The sequence below is a fragment of the Notamacropus eugenii genome, chromosome 5 (assembly GCF_028372415.1).
Source record: "Notamacropus eugenii isolate mMacEug1 chromosome 5, mMacEug1.pri_v2, whole genome shotgun sequence".
In the NCBI taxonomy this organism is placed as follows: Eukaryota; Metazoa; Chordata; class Mammalia; order Diprotodontia; family Macropodidae; genus Notamacropus; species Notamacropus eugenii.
Window position 1 is genome coordinate 320086790 of NC_092876.1, and position 18696 is coordinate 320105485.

General features: G+C 37.4%; 1 protein-coding gene across 9 annotated transcripts in view; it reads right to left on the reverse strand.

Moving 5' to 3' along the window:
• Positions 1–1561: 1561 nt before the first annotated feature.
• The window catches only part of SAP130 (Sin3A associated protein 130), a 51080-nt gene continuing 33945 nt past the window's right edge, over positions 1562–18696 (reverse strand). For 5 of the 9 annotated variants that reach the window (XM_072613471.1, XM_072613472.1, XM_072613473.1 and 2 more), the window contains 10 exons: positions 18026–18147; positions 14855–15157; positions 11937–12114; positions 11003–11107; positions 9562–9920; positions 8368–8616; positions 8065–8190; positions 3655–3758; positions 2790–2903; positions 1562–2511 (listed from right to left, as the gene is read on the reverse strand). In XM_072613471.1, coding sequence (XP_072469572.1) covers positions 2353–2511; positions 2790–2903; positions 3655–3758; positions 8065–8190; positions 8368–8616; positions 9562–9920; positions 11003–11107; positions 11937–12114; positions 14855–15157; positions 18026–18147 — 1819 coding nt within the window. In that variant the 3' untranslated portion in view covers positions 1562–2352. The remainder of the gene's footprint in view (positions 2512–2789; positions 2904–3654; positions 3759–8064; positions 8191–8367; positions 8617–9561; positions 9921–11002; positions 11108–11936; positions 12115–14854; positions 15158–18025; positions 18148–18696) is intronic. The other 4 variants (XM_072613474.1, XM_072613467.1, XM_072613469.1 and 1 more) reach the window with 3 other exon arrangements.

Here is an 18696-nt window from a genome sequence, read left to right on the forward strand (position 1 = left end):
TATTTAGTTTAATTTACTTGAAACAGAAAGCCCTTACTATGCTCATCTTGTAGGGCAGGGATGGGTCTTTTCTTTGTATCTTGAGCACCTAGCACAGTTGCTCAAAAAATGTATAGTTGATTATTTCTGAAATTTGAACCGTGTGCTTTTGCAAATTGCTGATTATGTCTGACAGGTTAAGTTGACTTTTGGAAAATCTTTGTACAAATTTCCTGACCACAAAGTCAGCTAATATTGGTCATTGGAACAGAGGAAAAGCAAACAGATAACCATACATTTGTGAAATTGATACAGTAAACCAGAATAGGACAGGAATATTTTCCCAGGATCAGAGATGGAAGGGACCTCAAACCCCATCTAGTCTAACATGAGCCTGGTATGGAAATTCCCTTTACAACATCTCTATCAAGTAACCATACATAGTCCCTCTACATGAAGACCTCCAATGAGAGGAAAACTGCTAATGCTTCCTGTAGTCAATTTCACATAATCATGATATGAAATCAAATCATACTTCTTAGTGACAGAAAAAAAATTTCCAGGTGCTAATAAGCAAATGGGGCAGGAGGAGCAAACTTTGTTCTGTAGATTTATGTATGTATTAATTTCCTGCTGGAACCTTATTCACAACTATAGATCCTGCTACTGGCAAGTTGAGGCTGATGGATCATTTGAGTATAGGAGTTCTGAGATTCAATAGGACCAAAGTTGATCGGGTGCCCACACCAAGTCAGGCTCCAATATACTGAACCCCTCCATCGTCCCTGCTCTGGGAGCAGAGAGCCACCTTAAGAAGGGGCAAACAAGCCCAGAGTGGAAAAATGCCGCAGGTTAAATCTTCCATGTCAATCACTATTGGGATTGAGTGAAGTAGCAGGACCCAACTGAAAAAAAAATTTCAACAGAGAATAGATGCAAAGTCCTAAGCCTTACCTCAGTTGTATTTCCAAGTGTTGTTACCTTGCTGTAGATTGTTTTCTTGGACTACAGTCACTGCCTGCTTATAAATCTCTTATAAATCACAGATCACAAACAGAAATCCCTATTAAAAAGTTGAGGCCATGGCATCATTGCTTTACTCATGTTTGGCTTCTTGGAATGAATCCAAATTTCAGTTGGGGACCATTTTCTCATTAGGTGAGACCATAAAGAAAAATAAAAATAAATCATTTCTGTTGACTTTGGCCTTATGTGCTTTGAAAAAGAACACAGCCTCGAGTTCGTGAGTACTGAAGGAGCTATAGAAGCCAAGTATGGGAAATTGGATTATTTTCAATTAATTGCCCAATTACTTGGAACCTGGGGTGTCATCACTGCTGTGCCCTCTGTAAAATGAATGTCAGCGTCTTTGGGATGTTGAAAAGGAATTTCTATTACAGGACAATGCTATTCTCTCTAGAAGATTTTTTCTGACATAACAACAGATAATGATCTTTACCAAGAAGTTTTTCTTTTAGCTTTATTTTCCTGCCTGGGGCCTAAGAGGTGAATACAGAATATTTACATGGGATTTTACAGCAATGTAAGATTATAAACTATAAAAAGACACAAGATGCTCATGTACAAAAACCTCACTGAGTCCTTTATTAATGTCTGGAGATGTATGGAGTACATACAATTAACAGCATCACACCAGCTATAGGAAGTACTGTGTGGAGGATGTACTTCAAAACAAGGATCCCAGAGCACCAATGGTGTTGCCTGCCCTGAACCACCACAAAAAAACCAACTTGGACACACACAGGACAAACAATACCACAAAATCACTTTGAAATGGTTCTTTTAAAAAATAACAAGAGCTAGAAGTTCAAAACCACTTAAAATCTGAAATGTGGCAGCTCCCCCAGTGGCATGGCACTGGCTGTAAAAAGCTAGTTCAGACAAAGAAGGTCAGAAACAGAACTGACTGGGAGGACTGGAAGAGGTTTCATGTTCATTGTGGAGACAGATATACCAGATGGTCCAAGTGGATATTTTCAGTTCAGGATCTATACATTTCCTGTAGGAATCCACTGGGTAAACAGAGTTTGTAAAATGGAAGGCTGAGAAATGCCTGCCATCTAGTTGTGTCACTAATTCTTGTTCAGTAAGCACTGACACATCAGAGGGCTATAAACAAATGCGATCACAAAGCAAGTTTAAAAGGGACAAGGCTGAAATTAAGTTTTTGGTTCATCACACCAGGTTGACAATGATCCTTTTTGAGTCACTGGGTGCTAGGTCCCTTTGGCTGTCTTCTGTGTACTCTGGATATCTTCCTTTATTTTCATTTTTCACTTTGAAAAAAAACAAAAACAAAACAAAAATCAAAACCCCAATACCATTCTCCACAGAGTCCTGATTCCCCTCAGTTTAGACTTTTTCCTTCCTCTTTAATTTTGACACTTTCTTGACAGTTCCGTTCTTGTTTAGAAGTTTCAGGACACGCTCCTTGTGATCTAAAACTTTGAGCATGGAGTCTCTGGCTTCACTGATTTGATCCATCACAAGTTTACATCTCTGCATATTTCCCTGTAACGGAAGACAGCACCATTCAGTTATTATAAAAGACTGTTTGAAATAATTTTTAAAAAATCGTATTTCTGATCACACTTTTCAGGAAAGTAGACTATACATATAAAAAAAAATCTTAGTTTGTTGGTAAGTAATTTAAGATTGACAGTGGATTATTTTTTTCTAAAATTACCAAGTGGTAGCTAAGGCTTCCTGGTAAAAAACTCAATAAGCTGACTTAATCAATAAGATTAATAAGATTAATAAGATCAATAAGATGAGGCCAGGACTCATACCTGTATCAGTTCATTTATTCGGTGTAGATCATCATCAGTTGCTGCTTTTTTCTTAGGGATAATACCTTCCTGTAAAGTGGTGAGTCGTTCATATACATCATGCTCCAGATTTGTCTGAAATAAATAAGAACAAACAACTAAATATAACCTACTATGAGATTTTAGTCTTTATCCTAAGCAAGAAAGGCAGCATGGTATAGAGGAAAGAAAGCTAGCCTTACAGTCAAACGTCCTGCGTTCAAATTTTGCCACCAATGTATACCAGCAGTGTGACCCTCTAGGAAAGTCATTTCATTTTTTGGTGTTTTGGGCAACTCCCCACACCCAAAAAACAAACAAAAAATGAGTAAAAACAATTGTGCTGCAATTCTAGTTAATCCCTTTGATTTTGCAAATAACTAAAGAACTATTCAGGCAATCATTTTTTCTGCTAGTCTGCCATCCCTTACAAGATGTAAATATATCATCAGACTAACATCATTTTTTGTTGTTTGTAAGGATGTATTTCACATACTGGCTCAAATTCCTATTTTTTTCTTGCTTTACTGGTAATAGCTTTGCTCTTTTAGAATGCTTCTAAAAAGATTACAAATCTTTCCAGATAACCACTACTCTAAAGATAGGAAAATTTAATCTAATTTGTTTCAAATATTTTGAACCTTTGTATCAAGCAGAAGCCATTTTAAGATCCTAGGATAAATACAATGTGTATACCATTCTGACAGTAAGCTACCTCAAATGCTAAAATTTCAAAAGTTCTTCAGAACAAAAGGTTTTCCTCATAGATGGTCAACTGGCTTATTAAGGAGCTGCAATATCTAATTTCCTTTCACTGTGGCTCAAACTGTTGAAACTCTTCACTTACCAACTGTAGCAATTGGGCAGCACAGAGATGAACTTTCCAACCCTGGGCTCGGCAAGATACTCCTTTCTGATTGGCTATTTCTTGCAGCATGGCTTTCTTCTCCTCTGGAATCATATGAATATAAATGTGAATTTATTCATTTCAGTAATAAAAGCTAAAACCACCAATGTCTGTCTTCAAAGTAGTTCCTCTCCTTCATTTTATTCAAGTACCCATCAAAATGGAACAAGAAACCCCTTCCTCAGTCCAGGAGCCAAGAATGCTTCAAAAATGTTAAAAAAAAAAAATTTAACCTGTTAAAGACCTTTTAAAACTGGCAGATTTCTAGTTATTTTTTATTATGAACATGAAGAAACATCAACAGAACGTTTCCATATTCAAAGAACAGAAAAAAAGATGAAATATGAAACAAATCTTTGTTATGTATAGCTTTTAAAAGAAGTACATATTCAAATTAACAACGTATTCCCAACATTGGCCAGCCAGTGTGGATCCCCTTTGGAACTTCTGTGTATTTTTAAAATGTAGTATAGAAATCCTTTTCTTTCTTTTCATTACTATCATCAAACTCTCCACTATTTTCTTCCTCTCTCTCCAGCCAATAAAAGCCATCTCTTGTAACAAATAGAGTCAAGCAAAACAAATCCACACCCTGGTCTGTCTGAAAATAAAAATGCCTCATTTTGTACCTACAGTATTTCACATTACCTTTCTTCTAGAAGGTGGAAAGCTGAATTATCATCAGTTTTTTGAAATCATTATTTATCTTAGATTGATCAATGTATTTAAGTCTTTCAGAATTGTTTTCCTTTACAACATTGAAGTCACTGTGTAAATTGTTCTCCTGGTTCTACTCAATTTACTCAGTGTCAATTCATGCAAGTCTTTTCAGGGTGCTGCCAGTCTGTTCCTTTGATCATTTTTTACAGCATAACAGCATGCCATTTCATTCCCTTACACCTGAGGTGTCAAACTCCCACAGGCAAATGGCCTGAACCAGATGAAAATGAAATTGGGAAATGTTTAACAAAATAAATAAAAATACAAGCCAACACAATATTAATCTGTGGCTTTCTAAACTGATATGCTGCTGGCAAGAATCCCTTTCTATTTCAGCTTGACACTACTGCTCCACAATAATTTGCTCTGCCCCTCCTTGGTCAAAGGATACCACATCTTACTCAGTTTTGTGCCACAACAAAGTATTGCTATAGCGTTTTATTAAATACAGAGACCCTTTCCTACTGTCTGATCTCTGTGGGGTATGTGTCAGTTAGTGCTACTTCTAGGTCAAAGGGTTTAGTGACTTTCTTGTTACAGTTTCATATTGCTTTCCAGAACTGTTGAACTAATTTGTAACTCCAACTGCCCCTTCAAATAAGTGTAACCTTACCTAAATGGAGTATTTATAAAGACAGCACCTAGAACATAGTAGGCATATACAAATGCTGCTTAGTTCCTTTTGTTATCTTTGGGTGTGTAGTATGATCTCGGAGTTGCTTTAATTTGCATTTCTCTTACTGAATAAATGAAAAAGCATTTAAGTTATTACTACATGCAAAATACTTTGCTAAACTCTGGGGGTATAAAGGGAAAAGAAGTTACTCCCTAGGGGATAGGGGAGGGAAATAATATATACAGGAGGTTTCACCTGCAAATAAAAGGCCTCATGATCATTATCAGTGATCTGGAGCACTTCATCATATGGCTGTTGATAACTTGCCTTTCTTCTTTTGGTAATGACCTGTTCATATTCTTTGACTATTTATCTAGTGGGAAGTAGTCCTTGTTCTTACATATTTGTATCAATTCCTCATGTATCTTAGTTATCAAACCTTTATCAGAAAAATCTGTTACAAAAGATATTTTCATTAGTAAACTATTTCACTTCCAGTTCTAATTGTTTTTGTTTGTACAAAAACTTGTCTTATATCATCAAAATTGTCCGTTTTATTTCCCACGATCCTCTTTATCCCTTACTTGGTCAAGAATTCTCCCTGATTCACAGCTGTGGAAGTATCTCCTTCCCCTTTCCTCTGACAGGTTTTACAAAATACCTTTTATATCCAGGTCATGTATTCAATTTGGACTTGAGATAAATGCTGCGAAATGTTATTATAGGACTAATTTCTCCCAGACTGCTTTCCAGTCTTCCCAGGGGTTTTGTTTTATTTTTAAATCTATTTCAAAGTCCTTATTGCAACTGTTGCTGTCATTGGGCTCACTGATTATTATACTACTGTGTTTGATTGTTTCTGGTTCACCTAGTCTGGTCTGTGGATCCACCATCCTCAGAATGCTCTCTGTCGTTCAGTCTTCCATGATCCCCTTCCCCATTACCATTGTCTGCTTCTCAAGGTACGTCTTGTATTTCTCCAGCAGAATGTAGCCTCCTTAAAGGCAAGGAATAGTTAACTGTTTTCCTTGTCCTCATCAGCAAGCTCCATGTGTAGTAGATGCTTAATAAATGTTTGTAGAACTGAATTAAATATAAGCTCATCCCTAAAATATTTAGGCTATCTAAAGTAAATATGATGACATTTTATTTTAATAACTGAGAAACATAAGCAAATAAATTTAAACCATATGAGTATCCAGATCAAAGTTTTAGGGTTTCTGACATCCCCAAATTACATAGTCACACTGCCCTTTATCAAGAAATAGTCCCAACGAGTAAACTGGGATAAATTAGTAAATCTATTAAAAGGGGTAAGTAGGTAGCACAGTGGATTGAGTGTCAGGCCTGGAGTCAGGAAGACCTGGGTTCAAATCTGGGCTCAGACACTTATTTACTACCTGTGTGACCCCAGGCACGTCACTTAATCGCATTTACTTCAGTTTCTTCATCTATAAAATAAGCTGGAGAAGGAAATAGCATGCTACTACATTTCTTGCCAAGAAGAATCCAAATGGGATCATAGAGAGTTAGACATGACTAAAACGACTGAACAATATGTAAATTAGAACTATAGAATGAAAGACCTCGAGTCATTGCTGATGCCATTAACTGCCCATCCTGCAGTGTGTGTGGATTCTGAACAGAAAAGGATGCCCAGTTTATCCTGGCAGCTGCTATTTTCCTGACTCCTCTCAAGGACTTTCTTAACAAAACCCCTCTTACCCAACATTTTACCTGAATCATCTATAGACTAGTACAGGCTGAAGGAGAAATTCCTTGAAAGAGGAACTTTTATGCATTTTTGTTGTTCAATAAATTTGGTGAAATCTCTATTGATAAGTGTTTTATATACATACATGCACATATATGTATACACACATGTACACACACACGTGCTTTGAACCATTTTTCCATTACAGCCTTACTATAATACTGTCTTCAAGGCCCAGGATGTGGCATCATGTTATATGTACCAACTTATTACAGGGCCCAAGATACAAGCCTGTCAAACTAAACTATAAACTATTGTAGCTAGGAACAACTGCAGCCTACTTAAATACTTACAAATCCTCCTGAAGCCAATGTTAATCTTCACATCCCTATCTGATGACTTGGAAACAAACTGTTTTTCTGAAGTCAAGGCTATTTCCCCCTTAAACTAAATATCCTAGGTTGAAGCAAATAATGATAACACTTTGTACCTAAAAAGACCTTTATGCTAGTGAGAAAAGTGAAGAACATATTGCTCAACATGGAAAACAAAGTGATTCATTTTACTGGGTCACCTACATTTATCATGGAGATTTCTGAAAACTCACAACAGATACTCATGGTTTATATGTAAAAAGCCATTCCTCTCAATGGATATGAACAGACAGTTTTCAAAAGAAATGCAAGCTATCAACAATCCTACAGAAGAATGTTTGAAATCATGAATCAGAGAACTGTAGGCAAAAATAGCTGACACCTATGAAAATGGCAAAGATGATTTAAAAACAGGAGGGGGCAGACACTAGACCTGCAGTTTCATCAGTGGAGAGAACTTCCAGTGAAGACCTAACTAATGTACCACAATGGTTACCAGAATGTGAAGAAAACCCTAGAACACTTCAGTGATGGCCAGTGATCTCCAAGGACTGAGAGTGAAGTGCACCTTTTCCCTCTTCTCCTGGACCAGAGAGGCCATGGACTACTGTGTAATGAGGTTTACCTTACCAGATAAGGCCAGTGTGTTGACTTATTTTGCTTAATTGTAATTATTTGTTACAAAAGATGGTTCTGGGGAGGGGAGGAAGAAGACTCATTGATAAGTGACAGCAACTTTTTTAAAAACAGCATCAATAAAGCATTTTCCAAAAAGCAACTCATGACTTCGATACAAAAAGCCATAAGGTCTGTTTTCCACAAGACCATTCTGCTACTTCCAATGTGGCTATGCTTTGGTGCCCATTAGGAAACATCTGTATTTGAAAGGATTCAAATGTTTACTTCCTTTAGGGGACCTTTCTTACCTTTGACTCTGACATCGCTGTACCTCTGGAAGTGATGATAAGCAGCTTTCCAGGGGTTCCGGTAATGTCGGAGCAGAGTAATGGGAGGTCTTGGACGTACAGGGACATACCTCACACCTTCTTCATCTATTAAAAGGGAAAAGAAAAATAAAATAGAGAGTAAGCAATACATCTGATTTTCCTATCCAATTTCACCTATGCCCAGCTTCACAGTTTAAAATCTCAAGTGCAGATGACTGACTTGAGAAAAGTGGAAAAAAAATAATGCTTCATTGGAGATCTACTTCCAAAAGCCACCATTACCTATGTATTCCTTGGGAGGAGACTTGCGTTTCTCAGCCTTTACCAGCAAACTCTTAGGAGTGGATTTCTCATCATCAGTACTATTTGTCTCCATCATGTCACCTTCCTCTGTTGAAATCACATGCTGTTGCTTCCGTGGTTTTTTCCTTGGAGAGGCACCAGGTGGCAAGTCACTTGGAGGCATCGACAGGTTGTTGGCCAGCAGCGCAAGAGATGAAGACACAGTGTTGGTTGTTAATGGAGGGACTGCTGACAGAAAAGAAGCACAAAGTCTATGAAAACACAATTGCAATAAGAGACTGCATTTGCTTTCTGACAGGGTACACAGAACTTCTCTCTATTAATGTTACCTAAGTAAGTAGAGTCCCCAAAGTTCATATAGTGACTATGTTAGAGGACTTAAAACATATTAAAAATGGTGATAAAACCTCACTGCCTTATTCTTGTCTTATTAGACAGTGTCTGTCAGTTAAAAATTAGAAGCCTATAGCACAAAGAAGTTAACTGATTTGCCTAGTGCCAAGACTAAGTCTATAGTGAGGCTAAGAAAAACTGAAGTTGTGACCCGCCCAGCCACCCTGGGTCACCCAAACTGCCTTTCAAAAGAAACTATTCTGAAACTTCCTGGAAAATGTCAGTGGTGAAAAAGAGAGGAAACGATGCAGCTGGGAGGAGAATGGGAAAACAAAACATTTTAGTAAGCATAGAGAGAAACTGATCACGAGTCCTTTCTTCAGGAATAACTTTATGAAAATTCTTAACTAGCCTCTTCAAGAATCTTAAATATCCCTCAGCTTTCACTACATATATGTTCTGGTTATCTTCATTTTCTTAATAGATACTAAGAAAAATGGACTGTATAAGCTATTGGTAGCAGCAGAAAAATAAAGGGTAAAAAAAAAAAGTTGTTTGCACTGACTTTATTTACTAATGGAAGAAGACTGCTTTCACCTGTGAATCAAAGTCTCCAAGTTTTAGTCTTCAAAAAGAAATTTACCTCCTTATACTTACTAAAAATCAGAGTCTTATAATGCAGTGGATACAAAAGCTTTGACAGGAATGAACTCTGAAAAGAGGAGCTCTTTGTAGGAATTATTTTAAATGGACCACCAGAGTCCCAGCTTTAACAATATGGTGATAGGCAAAAGGACATTTCTAAAGGGAAAAGAAACTCTTTTCTTTGCAGGAACTTACCAGAAACAGGGCGCATTATGTCCATAGGTTCTACTTCTTCTTTAATTTTTATCTCTGGCACTGCAGGCCCCATTACAGTGGACAGGCTGCCACCCACCGCTGACGATGCAGGGGGAGCAGCTGCAATAGTGGTAATGGGTGGTGTGACAGGGACTGCTCCTGTAATTGTTGACAGGGCCACTGACGGTTGTGACGGGGGACTGGCTGCTGCAATAATAGTGGGAATGGCAGGTGGTGGCTGCTGAGAGGTGGGCTGCACGGCGATGGTGGGCTGATCACTACTCTGACTGGACACAGCCTCCACAGACACAGTGACTGGTGCAGCCATAGACACATGGATTTCTGGCTTAGGTTTGGCACTAAAACATAAAACCAAAACATTATCAAGTTGTTTTAGTTAGTAAACACCTAGAGAGAGGAGCTTTGAATAATTCATTTTGTGAAGCATCCAAAATAATACCTTGTACAATTAGGTGCTGTATTCATTGATTTAAAACTACACCAGAATAAATGATATACTATTTCCAAGGTGAACTTCAGGGTAATCTTTTTAAAGAATCAGTTTTAAACCTCCAAACTCTAAGAGAATAATGACTCAAAAATATCACTCCACATTAATTTTTAAATCTTCACCTATCCTGTTTGTTTCTACTTTATTCACTTTCTATATGAAAAGTACTTCTAAATAAAACAATCATTTTGTTCACCTGGTCCACCTACCCCCCACCCAGGTGTAGTTAAAAAGGATGTAAAACCTAAGACAGGATTCATACCTGCCAGCTATATTTGAGAAAGTTTTCAAAAACCATGAATATTCTTCTCAAATTTGAAACATACTTTATGAAAATTTTTAACTTAAGGAGGCACAAAAGTCCAAATATTTCTCATAGGCAGAAAAAGGCAAAAAGAAGAAACTAGAGAACAATCATACAAAGAAAACAAGAGTAGAAAATAGATCTTCAACACTTTAAAAGTAGAAAAGTAACAGTGAAAGAAAAGAATTTATTAATCTTTAGCAAATTAGCAAAGAAAGATATCTATTGGAATGGGGAGGTAGCTTATGGTTTTAATACAACCAAGAAACAACTAAGACTATTACTGATAGCCCTTCACTGTTTCTCATCAAATGCATCACTTTCCTCCTTTTCCTTTTTTTCTCCCCTCTTTCCCCTTCCTAAGTCAGCACTTCTAGACTGCCTGTACCCTCCTGGGTCACCACTGACCCTGTCTGGTGGCATTAAAGGATTAAAAGCTTGTTGACCCCTTTGCTAGAACCAGTAGTGTCCTGTGTATTACACAAAAATGCACTTAAGATATTCATTCTTAAGTTATTTCTTACCACAAAGTAGTGCTCTAATATAATGTCTGTTGTAAAATGTTGAAATATTTAGTTCCTCACACTACCTTAAGTAATACTAGTCACATTCAAGTCAGACCTTACCCCGAAGGTCTGGGTGACCCAGATGTACTCCTTATGGAGCTTTCTACTCGAGGACTAGCGACTTCAGGTGGCTGAGGAGGAATGAGGCTCTTCCGGACTGCCATTCTGAAACAGAGACACCTTTAAAAAGAGCTCCAGATACAGCACATTAAACATTGACAATTACATGATGCCTTCCACCTGTCAAACACTGGAGTAGTAATCATAATGGCTACAATACTACCTTCACCTTGTGCTTTTGTTAGTATCGTTATTTCACTATGGATTCAGTCTTGAAATGAAAAAATCCAGCTTACTAAAAGTGTTAATATAAGCATCCTTGGCAAATTCTTCTCTGCTTCGGGGAAGGTTCTTAATGGTTCAAGATGCCAACAATACAAAACTCTCAAATTAAAGCTGTGAGAGCTACTTCATTTCCTAAGAAGTGATTAGAACTAGAAAACGAATGTTTTAGCCTTCCAAATTTGGTCACTTTTATAATAGTGTCCACCATGCTAAAAGTGAAAAGTCAGTGCAGAGGTTCATAGGACAATACTACACGTAGTCTGTGGTGAATCACAGTCACTTTTTAAGTCCAGAATGAACAACTTTTTTATACAAAAGAAAAACAGACTGTGGTCATTAACAACAAAAACACCTCCCTAGAAAAGAGAGCACAGTAAATTCCAAGACTACTCTAACAATTTTAAGAATTCAATCCTGAGAGAAACCATGGAAGCCTATATGCAAACCCCTTTAAAAATCATGGACTTTTCATTCTACAATCTCTAGGGCCAAGTTTTTGGGAGAAAATAAAAATGCTACTTCATGACCAATCTAATGATTTACCCTTGTTGTTAGCAATGGAGAGGTACTAATTGCTGCATTTTTTTTGAACAGCTCTGTTCTAAATTAAGTATCTTGTATTGTTTTGCAAGGCTGGAGGCCTCCTCACCCATCAGTGGCTGGCTTCTTTCGGAGGATGCTTGGGCGAGGGGATGAGCCTTGGGCTGGCGCGCTCGTGCTGGCACTCTGGCTGTGGGTCTGCACCACGGTGGTAGCTGCTGGAGTGGCATTAAATGTATTGCTAATAGGATTGGCTACAATTGTGGCTCCATCTGCCAACACCACTGCTGGGAGGACAGAAGAGAATATGGACAAGAAGGAAAAAAAGAAAAATTATTCAAATGCCTTGAGTGGAAGAGAACATTTTCAACATGGTTTCTTTTCCTCAAAGATCATTAAAAAACCTACTTCAGAGCCTGTGCACTCTAGCACTTGTCACAATGGACCAGCTTTTCAGGGCTGCTGGCACTGTGCTTTACTTGCACAGACTCAAAGAAGAGGGAAGAGAAGATTTAATAAAATCATGAGTGATTAATAATAATGATAGTGCATTCTCCATACACTTACATATTCCTTGGCCACATGGCTCAGGAGGAGAAATTGAGGCTGGTGAATGCACAGCCTTCCCTCACTCAAAACAAAGTCAAGTATAAGTCATGTCATCATTCTCTGATGTCAAGGTCTTCTTCAAAAACAAAGGACGAACACAACAACAACAACAACCACATGTTCTTTGACTATTTATGATGTCTCTTCATGCACATTATTTCACTGACCTACATAATGAATGTGGGAGGGAAATGACAAATATTCTGCATTTTACAGTTGAGGAAACAGAGGACTAAGAAGGGCTAAGTGACCTTCCCAAAAGCATACACCAGGGAGAGGCAACCAAGACTCCACTCTAGTGCAGTAATTCTAAGGTCAAGGGCTTTTCCCACTATAATACAATGCCTTATAATCAAAATTTTTCTTCCTTCTTTATTTATTTTGAGCACTTTCTAGCTCCAAGACTTCCACATTATGAGATTTTATGGTCATATATGGTCTATTACTAGGTCTTAAGAACACAGTTATGATGATGCTGCTGTGATGGAAGAAATACAAAACTGCCCTGTTTGTGTTGTGCAAATTGCCTAAGGCTTCTCCCCCATCCTCAACCAAAATTTTTTTTAAAACATAGTCAAAATTGTCAGCAAGAATTTGACTGTGCTTAGTTGATAAAATAGGTATTCATGAAGACACTTAAAGTGGATTCCCACAGCAAATACTTTAACATATAATTAAGATTTACGTAGGAAAGACAACTTAGGATAGTGAAAAGGACATCAGACTTCAAAAAATCTCAGTTCTATTCCTAGATCTTGGCCTTGGGCAAAATCTTCTAAGTCTTAAATTTTGTCTTCTGTAAAATGAAAATAATGCTTACCAACTTAAAGGATTCTTACGATTGGCTTGTGGTATAAAACGAAAACAGCACATGATGATGATACCTGACTAAGAAGCCATTTCTGAGGTTTACTAGTAGTTAAAATTCAAATGAAAAATTCTGGGTTTTATGCTATACAGCGGTATCAGGGTAGAGGACGGACTTGGCCTTTGAGTAAGAAAGACCTGGTTTCAAGTCTTGTATCTGATGCATGCTGGCTAGGTGATCCTGGAAAAGTCTCTGCCCCAGGTAGGCAATTCTCTAAGATGGAAGTCGAAATAAATGCTGAGCTATCTGCACTGACAGGGAAAGTTTCTCCCTGGAAGATCCCTATACTGAAGAAATCATAAGTTCAGTTTAAAAATAAAGGTTGTCAATAACCTAAAAGTCAATCTTCTTTAATGCAAAGAGACAAGGGGAAGATATGAACCGATGCAAGGTGAAATCGATAGAATAACATGCAAAAACTCCAACGTGAAGGGAAAGCTCATTAAAGGGAAATGCTGACTGTAAGTCCAACAATGACTAACACAACAGAGAAAGCCATGAATAACAATAAACACACCTTCCCCCTCCAGTTGGTAGAGGTGGAGGGGACTACAAGGGCAGAATGCTGCATGCATCTTTACAAATGGTCACTTTATCAGGTGTTTTTAATTAATTTTCTGTTTCAAGAAAGTGTTCAATTTGAGGGGAGGAGGTAGAAAAAGTTAGCTCATTTAAAGGCTGCACTGACATTTTTCACTACTTGGAAATTTCTATGAAAAATACGAGCATGCATTTTCCTAGAGATCTTTTTTTTCCTCTTCATGATAATATTCAAGGTATTTCTTCACTATGTAATTACTGAGTCAGAGGATATGATTATTTTTATGCCACTTGTATTGTCACTCTGCCCTCTAAGAAGATTCTACCAATTGGAAATTCTACTACCAATGCATGACATAATGACTTAATCACTTAGTACTGAGTTTTCTCACTTTTTTAGGTATTTTTGTCATTTGGTGATTGTTAAATGTCACAAAAACTTTTATTTTTTTTTCTGATTTGGAGTGAGACTGAATAAATTTTCAAATGGACTAGAAATCTATTTTCTATTGTAAACTGAATATTCATAGACTTGCTTGGTACTGAGTGATGATGCCTTTTAATTATTATAAATTTTATGTTTTTAGCAGTTATATTTGCAGAAATTTGATCAGTTATTTTTTCATTTCATTATATTTTGGTAGTGCTGAACTCAGTAAATGTATACTTCTAACCTTGTCTCAGATAACTTCTTGCTATTTTATCTGCCTTCTACAACCGAGACAAATACTCGCCTTCTTTTTACCCTTTGTACTTTAATTTCTTATAATTTTACGATCCAGCTGGAATTTATGGTAATTTAAAAAACAGATCAGACACTGCAAATTAATATTCTGTATTCAATGTAATTTACTCATTTCCAAAAAAAGTTTGTTCTATTTACCATTCCTTGTTAGACAAAGACTATCTTCCCAGAAAGCAAAGCTAAATGAAAAATTCCTTGTTAACAAACAGCTAAATCAGAGTGGAGTTTATCTGTGCCTTTGAGTAGTGCTAGAACATTCTGTTACCTGAAGTCTTAGTTTCACTCTGAGGTTGCTGAGCACCTATTGGTGCAGGTTGAAGTCCTTGTGTATTGATTGGTGTTGCTGAGTGGATTCCCTGTGTTCCAATTGGTGCTGGCTGGATTCCCTGTGTTCCAATTGGTGCAGGCTGGATCCCTTGTGCATTGATAGGTGCTGGCTGGATCCCTTGGATATGACGAGCATGAGATGCATCTACTGTCATCAGCTGCATGGGATTTAGGTGCACTGTAGAGGCCACCCCAACACCTGTCTGAGCTGTGATGGCAGAGTTTGGTGCCTGAGCTGAAACTAAAGAGTATCATAAGACTGTCACTACAGCAAAATTAGAGGGCCTACCAATATATACTTTTGACAGTCTTTGCAAAAAAAAATCCTGGCTATTGCCTCTCAGTGTATCATAGTAGAGTCAGGAAGCCTGGGTTTGAATCCCACCTTAAACTCATAGTTTTCTTGTTCAGCAATTTTTTTTCAGTTGTGCCCAACTCTTTGTGACCCCATTTGGGGTTTTCTTGGCAAAAATACTGGTGTGGTTTGCCATTTCCTTCTCCAGCTCATTTTACAGATGAGGAAACTGAGGCAAATAGAGTTAAATGACTTGCCCAAGGTCACCCAGCTAGTAAATGTCTTGAGTTCAAATCAGGTACCCATAAATATAAATTTTAAATTGTGTTTTTTAAAAGGATAGAGTATATACTTATGGGTTTCTGTCTTTTTAAAAGAAAACTCTGTGACCTCCCCCCCCCCCCTCCCCACAAAAAACCCTCCAAACACCTGCAATAACACCTGCAACTATTAAGGGGAAAAAACAAGTAGCAAGGATAGCAGCTCCCTAGGAGCAACCAAGTTTTTTCACTGACTAATTAAATCCACAACTTTTTGAATTTCCAGTGCGATCAGCCCTGAAGTAGAAGCAGACTTGTTCCCAGAGACACATAATCTGACTACAGAATGGCAAATGAAATTGTAGTCAGTTCACAACCCCTCAATGAGCACTCTTAGACCTGAATTTATTTCTGTGTGAAGAGGAGAGAAAAGCAGGCACCTGAGATTCAGGAATTCCCATATATGAATTGATATTATCCAACACTATTATGAGTGGGAACAGGAAAAGAAATTTTTGAGGTTTCTTTGGTGATGAAAATTACCCCTAGGCATATTTACTAAGGAGGTCAAACGATGAAAAGATCTATGTTCACACAAATATTTATAGCATCTTTTGTTGTATCAAGTAATCAGAAACAACTGGGTGCCCAACCCATAGCTGAACAAACTGTGGTACGTAACAGAACAGAATATTATTGTACATTAAGAAATAACTTAATATGAAAAATTCAGGGAAGAATTTCAGGGAAACACAGACTTCTATGAACTGACACATCAACAAGTATTCATTAAGTGTCTACCATATGCCAGACAGTAGGGGCTACTGAGACAAAAACTAAAGTTTCTATCCTTAAGGAAGTAAATAGAACTAGGAGAACAGCTTATATGATGACCACTGTGATGCAAAGGAAAACAACAGTGAAGGTCATAAGAACTCTGATTCATGCACTAACTGGTTATGACTTCACAGGGTAGATTACTGGGATAGCAAGAAGTGTATGCTGTCAGACAGGACCAATGGGTTATGCACTGATCTGATTGTACTTTGTTTTGGTGGGGATGTTATTGGAAAGTGACTTCAGTGTTTAAAAAAAGTGAAGAAAAAAGCATCAGTGAAGCATTTACTTTAAAAGTACAGTTTGACAGCACAAAAAAAAACCATTTGATGACTATCACCAATGTTACAGTCTGACAAAAACTGACTTGACAGATGATCAAATGTCTTGTATCTATAATTTAAGTAATTAAAAATACCTCTTACTTTTACATTTTTGGCATTATGTCCACAGGGCCAGTGATATTATGAATGATTACATTTTTATATTTCAGCCAGCATTTGAATACTTTTAACTAGTATTTAAAAACAGGAGGATAAAGTTAATTTTTCCTGTAATAATGATTAGTCAAACTTTACTCTTTCCTCCAGGGGGACAAGGGGAAGATATGCATAGTGTTGGGAATGGGAAAAGAAGACTGATTTATATGGTACAGCACAAGGCAAGAAAGATTCTGCACCAATCTGGATATAAACAAGTCTTAAATGACTTGCTTACAAACTGGCATCATTAGCAGCAGCAGCAGCAGTATCATATTAGGGAACATTTAGTGAAAACTGACGGGTTTACAAAACATTTTATGTACATCACCAAATTTCATTTGTACTTCCAACACTCATTCAAGAGAACAGGTTGGAAAAGAGAATAAGCATTTATAAAGTGCCTCTGTGTGCTAGGTGCTGTGCTACATGCTTTACAATTGTTCTCTCATTCAATCCTCACACAACAACTTTGGGAAGCAGGAGCTATTATTATCCTCATTTTTCAATTGGGGATATTGAGGCAAGCAAAAATTAAGTCACTTGCCACAGCTGGTAAGTGTCAGAAACTAGATACAATTATTTGTATCATTACATATTATATTACAATAATATTATTATTGCACCCATTTGTCGGGTGAGAAAACTGAAGCTCAGAGATTAAGTGATTTGTCCAGTCTTCGTAGTGAGGTCAAGGGCAGGATGGAACCCAGGCTATCTAGAACTCTACATCTCACACTACATATTCTTCTACCCAAGCTCCTAAGGAGGGGAAATTCTCTCTATCTTATGGCAGTATCTTTGGAAAGGTAAAAGCATCCCCTGTTTACCCTTGAATAAAAAAACAATGTCAGCTGTTCTTCTTGCACCCCTGGTAACCAGGCTGTAGTTATTTATGCTGAGCTGGTTATTTTCCAGAATCTCCATACTTTGTCTTTCAGAAATAGGAAAAAACTGACTTAAGTATCTATGAAGTAGAAAGAGACTACACCTTCCAGATGCATTATCACTTAGGCTCAGGTCAATTTTTGGTATCAACAAACTGTAGCTAAATGATTGGTTTGCTCTGTGGGCTATGTTGCTCTTCCTTAAAATTCACATCTGAATCTTAGGAACTTATACCCTAAAGTCCTGAGTGCTCCACAATTCCCTCTCACCCCCTGCCCAATCCAGTAAGGCCTAATTTAAGTACATGAAAGCTATAACATTTAGAAAAAATATAAGGGAATAGTCCTCACCTGGATATTGTCGGATAGTGGATACTGAACTCGTGATGGGAGTATATGTGTGTGCAGTCAATGGGTATGCAGAGGGTGGGTATGTTGGCAAAAAGTATTGGAACTGGACAGGAACAGACTGCCTAGAGATAGAAAAGAAAAATTTCAAAATACTCTGTATGCTTATTCAGTCATACCTTCCCTCAGTCCCAGGATGACTACTACTTTGCCCCAAAATACTATACCAATACACTGTCGGCCTGAAGTATTTCTCCTTTTGTTTATGGCCAATTCAGAAAACTTGGTTCCTATCAACCAAAATTATTCTTTTCTTCCTGTTCACATTTCAATTCTTTCAATGCTCAGCTCTCTTCTGAAGCCATTTCACGCATATGGTCTCACCGTGTAATTGCAGCTACACCTTTGATCTTGAATGGTTTCAATTACTTACCACAGAAATATATTCTTTTTAAGAATTCCCTCTCAATATTAAAACAATTTTTAAAAAAAGCAGTGCCACTTCTTAAGTTTCACAAGAAGAAAATATAGATGAAAAAGTTGACAAAAACATAAGGCCCCAAACATGCAGCAAATTCTGTTCATTATAAAAACTTTGATGCTAGTTTTGTTTCACTAGCCTCAGAATAAGAGATCGCATACTTTCCTGAGGAGAAGATACTTCTGATTTCCCT